The 20,688-nt window shown below is 42.0% G+C and overlaps 1 protein-coding gene across 6 annotated transcripts in view; it reads left to right on the top strand.

Annotated features, from left to right (window-relative positions):
- The window catches only part of PALM2AKAP2 (PALM2 and AKAP2 fusion), a 267,129-nt gene that overhangs the window by 34,688 nt on the left and 211,753 nt on the right, over positions 1-20,688 (top strand). For 5 of the 6 annotated variants that reach the window (XM_079331630.1, XM_079331628.1, XM_079331631.1 and 2 more), the window contains exon 2: positions 17,249-17,329. The exons of the other annotated variant lie outside the window; for it this stretch is intronic. In XM_079331630.1, coding sequence (XP_079187756.1) covers positions 17,249-17,329 — 81 coding nt within the window. The remainder of the gene's footprint in view (positions 1-17,248; positions 17,330-20,688) is intronic. 6 annotated transcript variants of the gene reach the window in all.

Genomic DNA, 20,688 nt, shown 5'->3' with positions numbered 1-20,688 from the left:
AAAATTAGATTATGGGGAGCAAACTACATATTCTGTGGGTGGCAAACAACATTCTGTTGTCTTCCTGTTGTCTCTACCATGGCTGCTAGAGACAAATGACTGACTTGCTATATGATTTGCAGAGTTCTTGGTAAGTAAGGGCCATGACAACAATGTCTGACAAGTCCTGGAGGAAGAGGTCCACATGAGAGCCCTTGTGACTGTGTAGAATTGCTTTGACAGGAAGAAATATACAAGGAAAGGTTTTGCTTTTTTTTCATGCCTAGCATAGTACAGAACAGAGCAGAGCTGGGGCCTGCAGGCACCTGGTGGAAAAACACTGGTCTGCTAGCCTTTGGGTGAAAATTTTCCTTCTATGATGTGTACCTTTTATTGTGATATTTGGTGTTTTCTCCCTTCTTTCCACAGAAGTGCTTCATCAGTGGTGGTTTTGAGTGCTTTTGCTCACCATAAGGGTGAGCAGTCTTATTTAAGTTGTAGAATCACTATGCCAGTTTTGCGTGTAGAAATACCTCGAGAAGGAGCTCCTTGATGCTATAATGCTTTCTTATGACATCTGGTGAAAATGGACTCAAAGCTATCTTTCTCTTCAAACTTTTCCTTCAGGTACTAAGTGCCTTAGCACTAGCCTGAATTACAAATTACATTTTTGCCTACATAGCACATTAGTCAGGGAAACGTGATGATTTAGGTTTTATTTTCATTAGCAGAACCTACACAGAAGAAAGCTTGAGTTTGGATTGGTTGGAGGGTGATAAGGGTTTGGGAGTTTTTCCCATAGAAAATACTTAGAAAATGTGGCCATCTGCAGACGAAATGCTTTATCCTCTTGTAGAATCCAGCAGTTTGCCACTTCAGACATAATAATAATAAAATAGCTGGTAATATTACTGATTGTTATATGTACATCCTACCCACACTCATGCTCATGGGAGTCATAGAATCACGGAGTCATAGAATGTCTTGCATTGGATGAGACCTTAAAGACCATCTCATCCCAATCATCATGCCAGGGGCACTTTTCACCAGACTAGGTTGCTCAGAGCCCCATCCAGCCTGTCCTTGAACACTCCCAGGGATGGGACATTCAGAACTCCAAGACAACTTATCACAGTAAAGAATTTCTTCCCAACATCTAATCTAAAGCTACTGTCTTTTGATTTGAAGCTATTCCCCCTTATCCTGTCTCTTCATGATCTTGTCAAAATCCCTCTCAGTGTTTTTTGTAGGGTCCTTTCAGGTCCTGGTAGGCCGCAATTAGGTCACCTTGCAACCTCCTTTTTTCCATTTCCCAATTCCCAATTCTCTCAGCCTTTTCCTATGGTGCTCCATTCCTCTGAACATCTTGGTGGTCTCCTCTGGGCTCAGTCTAACAGGTCCATGTCCTTCTTGCACTGGGATGTCAAAGCTGGATGCAGTGTTCCAGGTGGGTCTCACCAGAGCAGAGCAGAGCAGAAGGGCAGAATCCCCTCCCTTCCCTGCTGCCCACACTGCTTTGGATGCAGCCCAGGACGTGTTTGATTTTCTGGGCTGGGAGTGCTCATGGTTGGGTCATGCCCAGCCCTTCATCCACCAGCATCCCCCAGTCTTCCAGCTGGGCTGCTTTCAATGTGTTCACTCCCCATCCTGTGTTCATATTGGGAGTGTCCAGACCCACATGCAGCACCTTGTACTTGGTCATGTGTGTTGAGCTGATGTGGCCAGAAATGTGTATTCTATCACCATCTCTTAAAACCAGATGAGACAGTGATTCCTTATCTCCGTGGCACATACCACCTGCTAATGGGCCATGTTTCAGTCAAAATGGGGCAATCATCTTTATCTTTTCCACAACCCATCCTCCCTCCAGGAAGATATCATCTGCTGCTAGGCCATTAAGGCCCACTGTGCAAGTGATAAAATTACATCATCCCACTGGGAGATGCTCCAGCTAAGGGGAAAAGCCAAGCCTTTCCTACCTAGATAAAAACTGAGATTTTGGACAGCAAGTTACTTTCTTTCCACTGGATTCCAGAGGAAAACCGAACCTTTCCACATCATCCCTGGACCTTCAGAGGAAAACTGCACCTTTCTACAGGAGCACTGCTTCAGCTGAACCACACCTGCCACTCCAGGGGAACTGTAGCCACCATTTAATGGGACTGCTACCAACACCCTGACTGACAGGGTGTCCGATTGTATTCTGACTCTGTCAGGGTTGGGATTTTTCTTTGTAATCCCGCATTTCTATTTTAATTTTCCTAGTAAAGAACTGTTATTCCTGATTCCCATATCTATGCCTGAGAGCCCCTAAATTTCAAAATTGTAATAATTTGGAGGGAAGGGGTTTGCATTCTCCATTTCAAAGAGAAGCTTCTGTCTTTATTGGCAGATACCTGCCCTTCAACCAGGACATAATATTAAACCTCATGAGATTCCCATGGGCTCACTACTTGAGCTTATCCAGGTCACTTTGGATGGCATAATGACCTCCAGATGTCCATCTTGTAAGCTGTTGTAAGCTATCTGCTAGCAAAAAGAGGACACAGGTATCCCTTTTCCTATCCCTGCTTGACAACAGGCAGTTTTGTACATTTAATTTTCAGAGGATTCTGGAGAGCACAGGTAGACTGGCTTGGACTGGTCAGTAGCACCTCCCATTCAGGCAACATCTTTAACTTTGCAGAGCAACCTGCTTGGCTGTGAATTCATTGTGATCTGTCTACAGGCTGGAGCACTTCTGTCTATTAATCCTTGTTTGACTGGAAGGATACCTAGGAAACACCCAGCATTTCAGGGACAGGAGCTTCAATAGTGTCACTACTGGGTGGTTTGCTGTGATCTGATTGTAGTGGCACTGTGCATGCTATGTCAAGCAAAACTCAGCTTGCTGTAAAACCTTAGTGTTGTGCCCTCTTTTCTTTGTGGTATGTATCCAGTCTTGCAGCTTGTAATCTTTAACATTTTAGTTAAGTATCTTTAACATTTTAGTTTAGTTGCTCTGATAGGCAAAATCTGTTATTTCTAGGAGCTGTGCAAAGCAGTGATTTTGCAGGCAAGCTGACCCTTGTCAAATGTGGATTGTGGATTATTTCAGTGGTACAGGAGAGAGATGCTTGCCAGATCAGTGATGTATTCTGTAAAGTTTATTCTGATGCACTGGAAGAGCATGCACTGCATATGTGTAGGTAGTGACCTCATTCTGTTCATTAAAGGTAATGGGTGAAGCCATTTGAAAATTCCAGTGGTGATATTCTTAAAGTCTTCTTTAGCAGATATACTGAGGGCTTGGTAGTGTGTCAAACTTGTGTACTTCAACAGAAAGAAGAAAAAAACAGGAAAAGAAAAAAAAGGCTTGAAGCATTTGAGTAAGTTAGAAATCCTGAGTAGCCATTTATGGAAAACCACTTGTCCCTGCTTTTATGAGCCATTCCCTCAAGAAACTTTTTGCTTGACAGTTAGAAAGCATACTGAATTTGTGTGTTCGTCTATAGCACTGTTGAATACAGTCAGGGCTTAATGACAAACACTGTGTACTCTCTCTTGAGCTTCCGTTGTGCTTGTACTCGACAGTGAAATGTGACAGGTAGCAAAGTTTAAGTAAGTTCCATTTGTTCCTTACTGGAGAACCATGACACTATATCTGTGCAAGATACCTGTGAGAGGATCTGAGACACAAAAAGTCACAAAATGGTAGGGTTTGATGGGTCTAGCCTCAGGATTTAGGAATCCATGTAGATTGCACAGAATTCCTGTACACAGTGCTTACATCTGGCTGTGAGACTGTTTCTGTCATAACATAGCAATCTCAGGCAGGGATTAGTACCTCTTTCTATTAGATTTTGTGCAATTACACAACAGAGGGACTGTGTTTGCCACAAACAGCTTGTAGTCTAAATAAAGTTTCCTATCTCTGCTGGCAGACCAATTGGAAGCCAGTCAAGATATAGTGGGTTGTGTTGTCTCTGGCATGGACTGAGAGATTAAGAGAGACCACCAAATAAACAGCAGTGATCATCAGTTGTGGTCAAGGATGGAGATGCTTTTCTAGTTAAATGATCTTACAAAAAGTGAGTATTTTAATATTCTATATGGTTTCTGGAGCCCTATCCTGGTCTGCCAAACTGTGAGAAAACTAAAATATCTTTCTGACCAGGCCTTACTAAGGCTTCTAAGTCATTTCTTCATTTGAATTATTTGATCCCTTCCTGTGTTGAAACTTGCAGGCAAATGTGGTGCTGACTTGAGCTATGGGAAATGAATTTTGTCTAGAATTCAGCAGCTACTGTCTGTGCAGGATGATTGGTCCACTAACATTCAGACCATGAAAAACTTCCTATGAATTCCTTCATTGTGAGAGGTAATTTATTACGTATCACATTAGTGCTAATCCACAGAGGAGGGGGATTTTTCACCCCCTCTTCTGTACCAGGAAATAAATTTCCAGTACTCCTCCTAGACTGTCCTACCATCCCTGGAAGAGTCTTGGGTATGTCTGTCTCAGTGGACCTTAGGTGTTGGCCTTACATGATCTTCTGCAGGTCCCTGCAAAGACAAGAGATTCAGTTGTATGTGGCATCATTCCCAAGCTGGTATTGTATCCCGTTTGTGCTCTGCAGTGGTCCAGCATTTCAGGTAGCAGCGCAACCATCAAGCTGAGAAGAGACTTGTTTGGAAGATGTAAATAGTTGAGTGGAGGGTCAGCAGTTTTCTTTTAAAAGTGAAGAAAGGATTAAAAAGCTAATTTGAGGTTGATTTGAAACAAATAAAAATAGGAGGTTTGGTTTTCACCTTACTCTGGAAAATTTCTTCATAAACTGAGTAGGGAGCTGTTGACCCTTTACCTCTCTCCTTTGTCCTTTACTTCTAAAAGTAAAAAAAGGGACACTTACTCACTGTATCAATGCAATACAATATCTCTGACCACCTTTGCCAGTAACATGTCCAGAAGTTACATCTCTCTGCTTGTAAGCTAGCAAAGTTAGTTCTGCTAAGGCAAAGGCAGTAACTCCTCAAAAACCATGGAACAGTCTGGTCAGCAGACTGGGCAGAACCCATTAATTATAATTTATAGAACAAGACAGCTTTTTACTTCCAGATTTATTACCACGGAGAGAGTATACAGAATGGTTGTTGATATAGTTTAGTGCAAACATGAAGCAAACATTGTGTTGAATTCTCACAAAGTACCCTTGACTGTGGCATAAGAGGCAGGTGCTTCAATTTAAGTGGTGCATTGCATCACTCTTGTCCAGTGTACTTAAGCATCTCTTGCCTTTTGAACATATTTCCTAAGGTCTTTCCATATAAAAGGTCAGGGATCTTGCTTGTGGGTGTCTCCCAGGTGGAAGAGAGTCTACAGACACCAAGGCAATGATGTATGCTCCTTGGAACTGGCTGCTCTGCTGCAAGTTGTCATGGCTTCTATCATGGTTTCAACAGTGCAGCCAGCTTAGAAATTGAGACCCTTGCTTTTTCTACAAGGTCTTGCAGGAAATCGGAATTTAAAAACCATATAAAATATTGCAACTTGGTGTATTTTCACCTTAATCCAGTCGTCGAGTAAAGAGAAATACACATTTCACACAGATCTGAATTAAATAACATCCTTCAATGGGGACACCTACGGAGAAGCACAGAGCAGTGTGTTGAAGACTACAGCAGGTGATGACTATTCACTGACTTTATGTTGCCTGAATCCCTGGAGGAGACTAAGCTGTCCATGTTAAAAAGCTAAAGTTTTAAGGAAGAGTGCTAAGCCTTTGGAGGCAGCCTCAGAGAAGGATCTGACCTTCCTTAAGGAAGAAAGATCTGACCTTTAAGGATGTTCATGTGTGCAAAATTATGTGTCTGGATGGAGTAATGGTAGAAGGAAGAAGGAATATGAGTTTGAGAAGGGGTGTGTCTGCAGTTGCATCGTCTCTGTCCCCTACCTTCATAGAAGGAATTACTGCAAAGATGCATTTTCAAGTTAACAGAAGAGCAAAACTGACAGGAATGCTCCATGGAAGAAGGAGAAGGAATGGTTTCAAAATTCAATGTTATAGAATAGTACGGCCTCCTTTGTGCAGTGGTCTGCAGAATACCCTGGCAAAGACAGAGGAGTTGCACATGAATAGTTCAACAGAACCTGCATAACATTCAATAGAAGAGGCCCCATTACTCTAGAGGAGGCAAGCAGGAAGAGGCAGGAATCAACCTGCATCCCTGAAGCTTCTTCTGTTACCTGCATGTTTTGGTTATGGGTTTTTTGGTACACTCATTGTTGTTCAATAAGCTGTTCAAGTGGTTTACAGTTTTATGAACTTGTCAGGTGTGTGTGTCAGATGTGTGAAATTCCTCTAAACCATACAGGCTTTGCTGTTTCAGATTTTCACAGACCCTGAGCACCTGGGCAGATAAACCTGCACAAACCACACAGCAGGGCATATGAGTCACTAAGGTGACCTTGGAGCTGTAAATTCTCAGATACACTTCAGAGCAAGGATGCAAATCACAGAAAAATGCAGGCAGTTTTCTGAAGGGGACAAACCTTTGATGGCACAGCAAAAATTTGCCATCTCTACAGGGATTTGGGTTCTGGAACCAAGCATCAAGGTGGTGAGATCCAGACTGTGTTTTCCTGTTTTTCTGCCCAGGGTCTCCCACGTCAATGCAGCAGACTGACACTGTGTACTGCTGTGCACCCTGACTGTGGCCTGCAGTCGTGAGCACCCTGCCCTGAGGCTTTGTAGCTAATCCATTCCTGGACAGCAATCAGTCACATCACAGATTTCACATGCTTACCAGTTCCTCCTTACTTGATGAGACCAGGTGGTAAAGAAAAGGTACATTGGGGTCTCTTTGTATTGCCAGGATCAGGGTGGTCTTTGTCTTTGACGGTGAAGGGAGAAGGCCAGCAAATGAATTTGTTAGGCAATAAGTAATGTCCCAGCTGTTTCTATTCACACAGAAAGCATCGGGATGCCTGACCTAAAGGAATGACATAGCAGTAATTCCTCCTGCATACTGCTAAGGTTCAGTGTTGAGGCATGTGATCTTACACCTGTCAGATTAAATAAGTCTTCCAGAAGTAAGCTGGCTGGAGATGAAGCCAGTTCTTTTATGTGTTACTAAGGCAAGATGCCAAGGCCTTTGTAGGCTGTGTAGGATTTTAACAATGCCTGGATCACAGCATGCTTTTTACCAAGCACATGGATGTATCTACTGTCCCAGCCATGATCAAGTTCCTCATTTATGGTCAATGGTCTCTCTGTGTTCTCTGTAGTAGTAATGTGACTCCCCTGATTAACTGGAGAGGAGGCAGAAATGTCATGTCCAGCAGCCCCACCAGTTTCTGTGACCCAGAAGGGAGCTACCCCCGAACTGAAGAGGAGCACTCGTTCCCAGTCAGACCTCTAGGGGTCTTCACAAGATGCAAATGTGTAAGATCTCCAGAGTTGGTCAAAAATCAAGAAGAACCCAACCCTCTACAGCTGCTTTAGGAAGAAAGGAAAACTTAGCCAAAATGGTGGTTTGTGAGCAGGTGTGTTGTCACATTAGCATCACCAGTTTAGAAGGATACTGGCAGACAGAAAGTGGCAAGTTCCAGAGTTTGAATTGCATTACACTGTGCTTGTAAGGAAGGTTCTTCCCCTCTTTCTCTGTAAAACCAGGCACTAATGTGAAAGTACATTCTTTCTGAATGTAGAAGTTAGGACTCAAAGTAGTTAGGACACCAGCAGCTGCCACATATGTTAGCAGATCCCTGAGCACCAGACAATGTAAGTATCCTTAGCTAATGATCTAGATTGGACAAAAGCTTAAAGAAAGGGGTTTTAGCTAAAGATTTTATATCACAAATGAGAAGTTCTTTTTAATAGCAGAGGCTCCCTGCACAGTACAACTGCCAAGCACAGTCCTGTGACATGAGGAAAGCGGGTGGGATGTCACAAAGGTCAGTGCTGAAAACCTCGGGGCCAGCAGGCAGGTTGCCACAGGCACAGGAAGAGGGAGGAAGCCTCAGTAAAAACATTTTCATGTGAGGCACTGAGACTCTGAAACAATTTGTTAATCCATCCAGAATGTAAGGATTAAAACACAAAGCCCTTCATTTGGGTCTTTTCTACCAATGCTTTGAAAACAACAAGCTAAAAGCTGGATATGATTCAGGTACCAAAATTAGCACTGTCCCTGTGGTTCATGGCCATTGCTCTGTGCTGACCAGCCAGTACCAGTTTGTTCTCTTTCCGCTGCAGAAAATCCAGTTTCCTCTTACCACTTCATACACTTCATACACTGTGTCTTGGGGAAGTTTTAAGTTTCTTAAGGTGAGCACATCTGTCATATGTGCAACTGAAATGTATGGAGGGATATCAAATTCTGCTGAAATCCCAGTTTTGGTAATTCTAATCTAAGTTGTGACCAAGTGAAAATAATGCATGGAGTTCTTCATTAGACATTTGCTTAGGGGGAAACCAGCATAGCAATCATAGCTTCAGGTTGGATGCCTTAAAATCTTTGTGATTTATTTTTCATTTTTAGATAAACCTTGTATAGGTGTTTCTCTGCACATTCAGCTGTGATCAGAGGTGTGTCCACCTTTACAGTGAGGCTTTACAACAGTCTCATTGGCAGTAAAAAGAGCTATTTAAGGAGTGCATGGAGCATGAGGGTAAGCATGAGACTTTTATTTGAAGCTATGGAAATGTGATTAAATTATGCCCACAGACCAAATCCTGGCTTTCTTCTTTTCAGCAACAGACAGTGAAAGGGTAGACATTGAATGGCATGGATTTAAACCAAAACCAGTTAGTAGCAACAAGAGAGTATGGAAAGTTAATGAACTGATTTTCTACAAATAATCTACTCAAGATGAAGAAACTCCTTATTGTATACTTTTGTGATTGAGTATGTAAAGTCTGCTTAACATTCCTTATCCAAAAAATATTTTTAAGAAAAATACAGAAAAAAATACTTGATTAAAAAGTAGCTTTTTTGAGAATTTTGCTGGTTGTCTACATAAAATAGAATTTTCAGAATTTATTCTACGTGACATAATCTAGAAAATTCACCTGATTTTTTGGAAGAAGGACAATTTTCTAGATGAAGATAGAATTTTTCATTTAGCTCAGGCTGCAATAGAATAAGGTCAGTGCTAGCAAGCTGTTCATATCGTCCTGGAGGCTAGCTGTAGTAGGCACTAGGTAATGAAGTGCAGTTGCCAGTCATTTATAACTCCTATTAAGGATTATCCAGAATAATGGGTAAATAATTTCATTTATCCAACAGGCTCTATACAATTTTTTGAGCATTTTCCAGAAATAATTGGTGTTGAAGAGAAGGCTGCTTCTGTACTCAGGTGACTCTGAGCTCTTACTCATTTTCAGGGTTAGTATAAAAACCTCAAAGTTCTGGAAGACATGCTGATGTGGAATCAATAGAGAGTGGGAATCTGACATTTATATGATAACTGCTTCATTGTTGCATCTCAGAGAAAAGATCCTCAGACACCAATGACCCTGGTCATCTCTCAGCAGCCATTAAAGAGCCTGACACCCACAATCAGATTGTAAATTCATAGGAAAGTGAGAGGTTTTTTTCTATCAGCAACTGAAGGGAAGCAGCATCTGTGGGTGTCAGCCCATGCTCACTTCAGAAATGGGAGAAAAGAAAGTTCACTAAAACTTCATTCTCCAAGGACTCATTATGGTGGTGGCCCAGTCAGAAATGCGCATGGATTGTGTTAGAACCTGAAACTGCTCCCACTGACCCACTAGCACTCAGTGAAAGGAAGATTAGTATATAAAATCTGGGTTGCATGAAAACAGGCATTACTGCTCCATCAAAATGGGGATTTTCCCACAGTATACCAAGGGAACCATGTTTCCTCCTCAAATAATTTTATTTCACCATCTCAATGAGATATTTTTCCATTACTTTTCAAAATTGCTAATGAAGCAATTTTTTTAAAAGGAAATTCCTTCCCGTTTTCATCAGTTTTCAATAAGGGCTGTTTTTCTGGGAGCAGTGCCATCATTTTATTTGTTGTTTGAGATGCATGGTGATTTTAATTAAGCAGTCATTGTCTGTGTGCTTTGTGGTGGTTGCCTTCAGTGACCAGAGAGCTATAATTACAAGTACACATGGCAGCTGAAATTTTTGCTGTATCCCTTTAGAGGATTGTGGGAATCGCTGTCTTCCACAAAGATGATCCCTTTTCTTCCTGGAGAGTTTTGACTTGGATAGTCTCAGACATCGGCAGTGAGTTTGTGGCAGTTGGGAAATGTTCATAATTCAGAAGCCCTGATCCACAGTTAGTCTTAGAGGGCTCTGTGTGAATGAGCTCCTCATCTGATATCCCAAGCAGATTAGTTGACTATTTCAGGTCTCCTACTCGAAAACTGTAGGGCAATGTGCATGTGGAAGTAGAGCCATTCTATTTGCTTTAGTAGGTCAGCACAGGAGAATCCCATTTTATTCTGCTATGCAGGCAACAAAAAATCCTCAATAAAGACAGCTGCAGAACAGAAATATTTGTTCCTTTACTGGGAGAGCATTTAGGTTGCCAGAACTTGTATCTCTTTACCTCTCTCAAACCACACTTGCCTTGTGTGTAAGCAAGTAACTTCTCTGACCCTCACTACTAGTGAAAAGAGATGCAAAGCTGCAGTGAAAGCCAGTGTATTTCTTCACCTTGAGGGTCACCTCATTGCAAGTAATTTTGCCTTAACTTTAGCAGGGACCTGTTCAATATACCAAAAACAAAGCATTTCCATAATTTTCTTCTAGTTCTAGGTTCTTCTAGTTACTCCTTTACTCAGTTCTGACTTGGCAAATAAAGTTTGGTCTATTTTCAAAACAAACATGCCAGTCATATCTTGCATGCTGTGGCAAGCTGGGTAATGGGAATCAACCCTTGTGACAGCAATCTCCATTTTATACCAGTTTCACAAGAGAGGAGGAAGAGGGCATACCTGACCATAAATTGTTCACCTTGTCTCTAGTCTCATCTTTGCTTCCTGTTGTGCATACAACTGTGGAAGGAGAAGGCATGAGGAATGGGGCTAAACCCAGCCCTTACCTTTCAGGTGGGTTTCTATTCTCCCCACAGGCTGCACCTGTGCAATTGGAATTACTGCTGTTTATTCCTCAATAACCCTTCTCCTTCTTGCTTGGAGTAATGGAAATTGACACAGCTTTATCATAAAATAACAAAATGATAACAAAAATCATTGCAGTAGCAAGCTGTACTCCTGCTATCCCTGCACCCCAACTAGAACTTTCCAATGCACAGTTTGTTTCAATTAGGTATGAAGGAGGTCTAGTAAGGGGGGCTACCAAGGTCTTAGGCACCTAGGACCCTTGAAACAATGTCTCTGTGTTTTCAAAAATGAGCCTTCTGCGCAGGAGAACTGTGAATGGAGAAGGGTGTCAATCTCTTAGATGCTACGTATAAGCAGAGAGTGTAGTTCTCTTTAAGTTCAGGAGATGTATTCCTGTATACATGTGCTGGGTAGTTGTATACATACAGGGAAGTTGTCTCTGGCTCATTTTTCAAGTGAAACAAAGCTTAGTGAGGTGACCATGGGATTTCAGGGAACTGGGGCAGAAAGGGTTTTGCAGGAAAATGCCTAAGAGAGTAAAGCCAGGAGCTTGCAATTATGTCTTGTTGATGCTCTGATTGCAGAGAAAAAATGGATTTCAAGACAAGAATAGGCTTGGTTCTGGTTGGAGAGTGGCAGGAGAGGAGCTGCAGTGAGAGTAAGTTCCCATAATTAGAAAAAGCATGTATTTTTCCCAGAGCTCAAAACAAGAGACCAGACAAGCCCCCAGCTTGCAATTACAGAGTGTGCATGGCTACCCATAACAGCAGGATTTTTGCTAGGCATAGTCATGCAGGACGATTGGCAGCAAGTAATGAAAGTGGGCACTGACAGTCCAAAAGGAGCAGGCATCTTGGCACCATCCTTCAAGGTGTGTTTATCTTGATGTAACTGTCTCTGCTTCAGTTCTGCATCCTGCCTCTGCTGTTGCTGTGATCCGTGTGGCCTGCTGTGCACAGCAGCAGACAACACTCAGAACTGGACTCTGCAAAGTGCTGCCAATACCAGGCTCTGTCATTGCAACTAGTCAGGAGAGTTTCCTGCTTTCTCACACAAGGATGAAATAAAGACGTGACTTGACGTGAATGAAAAAGGAGAGGAGAGGAGAGGAGAGGAGAGGAGAGGAGAGGAGAGGAGAGGAGAGGAGAGGAGAGGAGAGGAGAGGAGAGGAGAGGAGAGGAGAGGAGAGGAGAGGAGAGGAGAGGAGAGGAGAGGAGAGGAGAGGAGAGGAGAGGAGAGGAGAGGAGAGGAGAGGAGAGGAGAGGAGAGGAGAGGAGAGGAGAGGAGAGGAGAGGAGAGGAGAGGAGAGGAGAGGAGAGGAGAGGAGAGGAGAGGAGAGGAGAGGAGAGGAGAGGAGAGGAGAGGAGAGGAGAGGAGAGGAGAGGAGAGGAGAGGAGAGGAGAGGAGAGGAGAGGAGAGGAGAGGAGAGGAGAGGAGAGGAGAGGAGAGGAGAGGAGAGGAGAGGAGAGGAGAGGACTCTACTGTATCTCTTAATATTTTCTTTCCTATGAACCAGTGCTGTCGAACAGCAGCAAAATACATAGATTTGATTTCACTTATGAGAAGTATGTAGTTACCACAGTGAAAATGGTCATTTAAACCACCACCCTGGTGAAAGTTTGAGTTTTCCTGAGAAATTGTTTCTTGGGATTATGAGAACTGAAGGCTGAAATTTTTTATGGAACCCAGAGTGTTTTTCCTATATTCTGGGTGTCTCCAAACTGGCAACAGAAAAGTGAAAGATCAGGAGCTCTTTTGCTGGCTTTTGAGGGTTTTTTTCCTCTTTTCCTGCCCTAAAAATATATAAGTTTTACATACAGGAGGAATAATATCTGCCAACTGGGCAGAGTAGAGAAAATAATCACTTGCTGAATAAATGAATGTAATTCTTTGATGACAATTTTTTGTAACAGTTGGCCTTGCTTTGAAGCAGACTATAGTTTTCTTCCACTTGTGCCATTTTTGTGTGCTTTTATTTTTCATTGTCACAGCAGGCAAACATTTGCATTGCCACAACTTCTGTGTCAAGCTGGACACTTGCTTGGCATGCATATTTTAATGGGAAACATCTGAAATCTCTCATGGTAGCTCCTTCAGTGTTGTACCACCCTTTTCCTCAAGGTTCACATGACCCTTGTTGGATTTTTTGTTGAGTTGGGGATAGGTTTTTTTTCATCCCTGCATGTTCTTTTGGATACTTTTACCATAAGCCTTAGATCTGAATTAAAAAAAAAAAAAAAAAGTATTTCCCATTTTACTTGTAACTTAGTGAAGGGACAGTTGCAAAGGTTAAATCCTGTTTTGCTCATTAATATTTCAAATACTCAGAGTGCCCTGAGACTACCTCCCAAATGGTACTCCTCTACCATTTTGGAAGGGTAACTGTGATGGTTATCTGTATTATTACAAAAGCAGCTCAGGAAATGCGCCTCAGAAAGACATAAAAGTAATCCTTTAAACATGCCACAATCACAATAACATTAGTTCCAGTCTTTTCCACCTCTCTTCAATGCCATTTCTGGAGCAAACTTTTTTGGTTAAAGCAAGAACTTTATTTTCTTGGTGCCAGGACTCTTAGAAATGTGTAATGTAGCAGGAATACTTGGAAAAAATGTTATCTGTAAGTAGATGAACAAAGTAATGAGAAACATTACTGACTTACTCATAGAAAAGTGCCCTAACAAATGCTCAAGTTAAGCATTTGCTTCAAGTCCCATGCTTTCAGTAAATTGCAGAAACAGAAGACTGTTTAAGTGGAGGATGGGACGATGTCTTAAATCTAAATTTTAGATGTTTTTGGTAGGATTTTTGTTATCCAGTCCAGCCTTCCACTTTTCCAGAACCTGCTCACATAAACCAGGTACACATATAGTCCCAACCCTCAGAGACTGGGATAAACATAAATGGAATGTGATATAATGACCTGAAGGTGGAACGTCCTGACAGCTGATTTTCACAGTTTCTAGGAAAAAAAAAAAAAAAAAAAAAAAAAAGTGCTTTTGTTATTGTATTCCTCAGCCATAGCTTGTACAAAATCAGAAGGTAAAGGCATGCACCCTGAGGCTGTCTGAATGCCAGTGAAATGGAAACGTGAGTAATATTCCAATTTAACTCCACAGAAATCCACTAGTTAGTAAGTAGTTCAAGTATTTTAGTGCCTGCTGTGTTGCTGCCTACAGGGAAAATAATCTAAGTGCTTTTCCTTTCTCAGAAAGAAAAGGAGTTTTCATCTATCTTTTATAACACTTTCTTGTCACTTCCATTATACAGCATGGCACAACCAGCCAAAGGATGTATTGTGGTGGTTTCCATCCCATGTTTTAGTGACTAGGGTTTTGTGGACAGTAGAATACATATACATATACATATACATATACATATACATATACATATACATATATGCACTTATCAATCTAGATCACTTTTCAGTGAAGATGGACATACCTTATACTGGTCTATGGAGTGTCAAACATGGGGTGTTAATGCCTACATGTATGAAATCCAATGTTTTTCATCTGGCTAGCCTGACACAAAAGGACAGAATTGTCTTTTATTCCAAAAATATTAGGTCATTAACTGGAACAGCTTTAACAATTAGTTTGTTGTGGTCCGTGGCTGACCAGCTATTTGAGGAAAAAACAAAAAAAACAAGTTCTGGTTTTCAGACTACATGTGTTAGTATAACAGAATGAAAAAAGACAAGATATGCCCCTGAATAATATTGGAGTTTAAACTATCTATTAACCTATTCATTTAAAAAATATAAAGTTCTGATGCAAATTGGAGGATAGGAGTGATGATTCACAGTTCACAGTTCTGTATCAGAAGGATTTTTAAAGGTGCACACAAATTCTGTATGCCTGTATATGCATAAAAGCAAACTGTCTTCTGTGTGCAGAAACCAGTGAGATGTCAAGATGGGCACAGTTTGTGACATTTAAGTTACTGGAAATGCTGATTTTCCTACTCTAAAACAACATGAGCAGACCTTTTGGAGCAAGACGAGGCCCAGCAGGATGATTAGAGGGATGGAGGTCCTCTCCTAGGAGAAAAGGCTGAGAATTGGGGTTGCTCAGCCTGAAAAAGAGATTGAGTGACCTGATTGCAGTCTGCCAGTACCTGAAGGGACCCTGCAAGAAACATGGAGAGGGACTTTTGACAGGAGCATGTAGAGACTGGAAAAGGGGGAATGACTCCAAACTGAAAAAAAAATCAACGTAGCTTTAGATTAGATGTTAGGAAGAAATCCTTTACTTGAAGATGGTGAGATACTAGAAAAGGTTGCCTGAAAGTTTTGGATGCTCTGGGAGTGTTCAAGGTCAGGCTGGATGGAGCTCTGAGCTACCTGGTCTGGTGAAAGTTGACCTTGCCCTTGGCAAGCTGCTTGCAACAAGATGATCTTTAAGGTCCCTTCCAGCACAGACCATTCCATGATCCTAGGATTCAATTCTGTGAGGTTATGTTTGTTCAGCAGTAGTCTTACATATTTCAGACAGTGGGGACTGTGTATATTAATGTAGATATACATGAATAATCAGCATGTAAGAGTGTGCTAAACGTTACAGGACTGCTTGGCACATACAACATTTAACTGTTTTGTTTCTTCTAGGTTCATTACTCCAGTCTTTCCTGATATCACCATTCTGGTGTCTAACTCTTCAGCAAAAGTGGTCCAGGCAGTTTTCGATCTCCATGTTTTCCTTACAGCAAGCTTGATATCAACTAATAATTTTTTTAAAGTTTCCTGGTCTTCCTTGTAAATGTAATGTTTCCCCTCAAAATGCCTTGTTTGATGTCCAACATAAGGATGATTAATTTCTGCATAGGCAGAATCTTATCATATACTCCTTGGGGATGAGGCATGAAGGTTTGAATTCCCTTGAAAGCAGAGACTTCCCAGAGCATCAGTAGGGCACCTAGAAATAAGGAAGGAAAATTACTTTGTGGATTTAAGGAATCCCCAAATGCCTTCAAACCCAACCTTACAGCTACCGAAATATCTAAATAACAAAAAAACCCAAAAAAGTTTGCAGATGAGAAATAAAAACCATTTTTCCAATAAAAATAGAGGGTGATTGCCTTCATTTATTATTCAGTATTTCTATCTTGGCCACAAAATCTGAAACAAGAAAAGATCTTCAGGAGAGGGAGTGTGGTCCAGGATGGGGATGGATGGATGGATGGATGGATGGATGGATGGATGGATGGATGGATGGATGGATGGATGGATGGATGGATGGAGACAAATGCTCCCCAGAATGTGCAGAAGGCCGCAAAGGCAAACAGTTTACCTTCTTAAGAGGAAGGTGGTGCAGGGGGAAAAAGCACGTCATGCTGCTCCTGAAACACCTGAGAGAATCTGCTGCCTGCTGGAGGGAGCAGCTTGGGCCCAGATGATGGAGTGTCACTGAACAGGGCTGTAACAGCTCAGCTGTGGAAAGGACTAAAGAACTGTGCTGTTCATGGCACCACTTGGTCACTTCAGCTTCAGGGACCAGGTGAGGGCCAGCTGCTGGCATGTGTTGGTGACTGGAATGTTAAACAGCCAGCTGGAGGTCACCAATCCCATTTAGTTTGTATGTAAATCCTATACAATCTGTCTGAAACATCTCAGCATTGAGCCCAGGGAAAGCTTTACCACCATCCCTGCTGGGGCAAAATGAGGTCTGCAGACTGCTCTCTTCCTCCATGATGCTTTTGTGACACCTTGCTGTCACACAATTGCACCACACTCTCCATGGTTTTGGCCCCAGCATCTCAAATGCAAAATCACATCTTTGTCCCTTTAACTTCTCTCTCAGCTATTATGCCTGTTTTCTCCCCTCCTCTGGGTCTGTGCACTCTGTTGCTGCTCTGGCTGCTGGGAGCAAGCGAGGAGAATTTCTCCTACTGGCAAATAACCAGCCAGTCTGGGGCTGGCATCTTCTCAGAACGCTGCTGTTTGCATTACCAGCAGGCAGAAGAGCAGGTGAAATGGGACTGGTGACATCTGTACAGATATGTTTGAATGCTTACATGCTGTTACGAATCTGCTACCCTTAAAGCCTCCATTTCTCTGACAAGATATCTCTCTCTCTCTCTCTCTCTCTCTCTCTCTCTCTCTCTCTCTCTCTCTCTCTCTCTCCCCCCCCCTCTTGCCCCCTCTCTCCCTCTCTCTCTTTTTCTCTCAAAATTATTTTTCCAAGGAGAAAAGGAAAAGGCAGACAGAAATAGAAGGCAAGAGACAACAGCTTGAGGACCAGATACTTCAGCTGCAGCATTTCAAGGTAAGGGATTGATGCCAGAAATGATGGATTGACTTAATCTGTTCATTATTAGACATGCAGATCACATGCCTGAAAGCTGGGAAATGCCCACTCTGACACGAAGCAGCTTTCACTGCTGGAGCCTATCTCGTGCAGTGATCGTGTCTTGCCTGCTTTTCATTCCATGCATTTCATGCACACGACCATGTTATTTAAATGGTTTATGAGCATGTAGTCGGAAGGGTGTGAGTGCAGGCAGTACAGCAGTGCTGTTGTTATTAAATGCTCTTATTTATTTTACATAATGATAAGACACCAATCACTTTGGCTTGGGTGTGCACTGCATGGCTCCAGCCAGCAGTTTCTGCCTGCAGAGCTGTGTTGGATTTCTCTGGTGCCTGTCTTTAGGTTTTGTGTGTGTGTGTGTGGTGCAGAAGGAGAGTGTTATCATGCATCTGTGTATGTGTGTAAGGATTTCATTGCAGGGTGGTTATTAGGCATGCATGGCATAATAAAATGAGCATGTATGTTCCTGCAGGGAAGGTGTTGATGCATATGTGTGTGTCTACATGGAGGGGCGCCTTGATATTTAACAGGGTGCCAAGCAATCCCAGTCCCTGTTGGTCTCCATGACAGCTGCAGATAGCAGCATTTGAAAGCCATCCTTGCTGTTTCTATTGCTCATCCCTCCTGTCAGTAGCATATTTGTGCATAGCAAAGATAAGGACAAAAACATACATGTGATCTTTTTGTAACCAGTGAACATTTGTGGGTCAGATCTTGCTATATTAGTTCAGTAGGGGAGCCTGAGGAATTACAGTGATTAAAATATCTAAGAAAGATGATTGAAAGGAACTGGACAGTTTATTCTCACAGCAATTAAGCTGAGCTGGTTTTTTTTAAATTAAGATATTTAGATTGCTTATGGAATAAATGTATGTGTGTGTGTGTGTGTGCATTTTAACAGTGCACCTGCATCAGGAGACAATGCACAGAGTATCTCTGCCCACACATGAACTTGTAGACCACACTGCAAGTTATGCTACAGGCAGGATCTTTTTCCTGCCTCTTCAAGACCCTGCAGTCACATTCTACAAATTATTCCTCCTTTTCTGGCAAACAAAATGCAGTTAAGCCCAAGTGATTGGTATCAGCCTACACAAATGCCCCAATCGAGTTTACCACCAGTCAGTAAAACATTGGTGTTTCCAGGTAAAGATGTGATTGCCTTTCTGTGGGGCAACAGGAATTGCTATTTTGTTCAGGCTTCCATTGAATAGAGGCAGGGGAGAATTTATTCTGATAACTATAGGGTGCTGCAGCAGTATCTTCATGATGCTTGTTTTTCTCCTTCTTGCTACCAAGTTGATGATTCCTTTTATCAGTTAACTGTTTCCAAGCTAACTGCATTACGATTCCTCGTGAAATTTTTTAAGCAGAACCTTTTGGATAGACAGTTCTGTCAACTTTCTGCTTCATCTGTTTTACTTCTGTATGACTGCTGCAAAAATGTATTTTATCATCATCCATAGGAAAAGTAAAACACCTCAAGGTGGTGCAGCAGGATCAGCTGATGCAGACAAGCATTGACTTCAGCCCTGCTATGTTGATTGCCACTTGTGGAGTTTTAGTTTTGCTGCATGGATTTTTTCAGAGACGCATATGAAAAATAGCTGTGTCCCTTTTTTTTTTAACCCACCACAGGAAGGAAGCTAATGGAAGATCAGGGCACAGAAATTAAATGGCAGAGATGTTAAAATGGCAGCTTTCTTAGCTAAAATCACAGCCAGACTTAAGTTCTGGAATGCTGTGTGTGAGGATGTGCATCAGGATATGCTAAAATCTTCCCTACCTCTCCATTCAGTGTCATCACTTGCCACCAGAGGACAATTGTGCTGGTTCTGCAGGAGTGGTCATGGTGGCTGCTGCTCTGTGAGCTGCTGTACCACCAAGCAGTGGTCTGCTGGGAGACCTGAATGAGGTGATACCAGAGGTCTATCTGGGATTGCAGAGCTCATCCTCGTTGCTGCTAGAACCTTCCTAAAATTAAAATAATAAAAATGCTTTAAAATGGAAGTAGGAGCACTGGCTGGTAGTGTATCTGTTTCTCTTTGGAGACAGACAAAGAAAACTGCACTTTTGTTTCATGCATCATTCAGTGTTCTCGTTGCTTAGTGAAGTGCTGACCATTTTATTTCACCCGACAGTTTGATTCACTCGTTTGCATAGCTGTGTATCCCCCTGCCACCTACCCAGTGCTCCCCCTCACCTCACCCTGCTTGTCCTGAGCCTCTCCACGTCAGAGGTTCCAAGTCTGATGCAAATATAATCCCTCAGTCTGATATGGCTCCCCAGTCTGACACACCAGACCAAAATAAGTGCTTCTATTTTCCATCACAGTACTAAGTAGAACATGATTCGTTTCCTGAATTATGTGGATTTCATCTAATTCTGTGCAAGGCATATATCTAGGTTAAAAGACCAGGCTTTCCCTGTATTTACACAAAATGCTGTGAGGATTTTTAGAGTGTAAGGATTTCATATCAGTGTTCATTAAAATCTGCTGTGTAGAAACCTTTGAAATGAAATCTGGGTTAATCCTGTGTCTGCAGTATCTGGGTTGATCCCACAAGCACAACAGCTTGAATTCACAAAAAGACATTCATGCCAGTATTCAATGGGTTTGCTTAATTTTTGTGCAATGTGAGAGTAATTTTCTTTTTAAAATGCGCTGTGTAAAATGACATGTTTGGTTTCCTAATAAAGGTTCTGGAAGCTACAGGGTTCCTGTTAATTCCAGAAAATTTTATTCACATTGGAAAAATATCTAATAGAAATAATTTATTGCAAATGTCTAGGCTGATTACCTACAATTTTCAAGTTGCTGATGCCAATTAGACCTCTGACAAAATTACTTTACTACCAGTTCATTCGTTTTTTCCTTGTAACATATCTGGCTGAAAATAAGGTAGCAGCAGGTGCTGTCCCACTGCTTTAGGCAGAGCAACCCAGCAAACACTAGACCTGGTAAAAGTCAGCACTGAATGGGAACAAGGCTTTGGCAACACATTTTACTAAGGCTCCTGAGGATGAGGCCAGTGCTGAGGACATTAGAACAGAAGTGTAGCTCAGCTATTAATGGTCTATGTGAGATTCTGAGTTAATCAAGTGAAACCCTTCAAATGTGAAAATCTGGAGTAGGAGAGACTCTAGAGTAGTATAGGCTCTAAAAATTGAATTCCCTTTTGCTGTCAGTGAAGTCATATCCTCTCTTCCGTGAACCATTGCACAGTAAGGACTGGTGGGCACAAACTGGGTACCTTGGGGCCACTGGGGCTCTCTGTTGAAGGCAGGAGGTGTGTTTGTCTACACTTCAATCA

The sequence above is a fragment of the Erithacus rubecula genome (genome assembly GCF_903797595.1).
Source record: "Erithacus rubecula genome assembly, contig: SUPER_Z_unloc_6, whole genome shotgun sequence".
In the NCBI taxonomy this organism is placed as follows: domain Eukaryota; kingdom Metazoa; phylum Chordata; class Aves; order Passeriformes; family Muscicapidae; genus Erithacus; species Erithacus rubecula.
The sequence above is the reverse complement of the archived record's forward strand: the minus strand, read 5'-3'. Positions and strand labels throughout refer to the sequence as shown.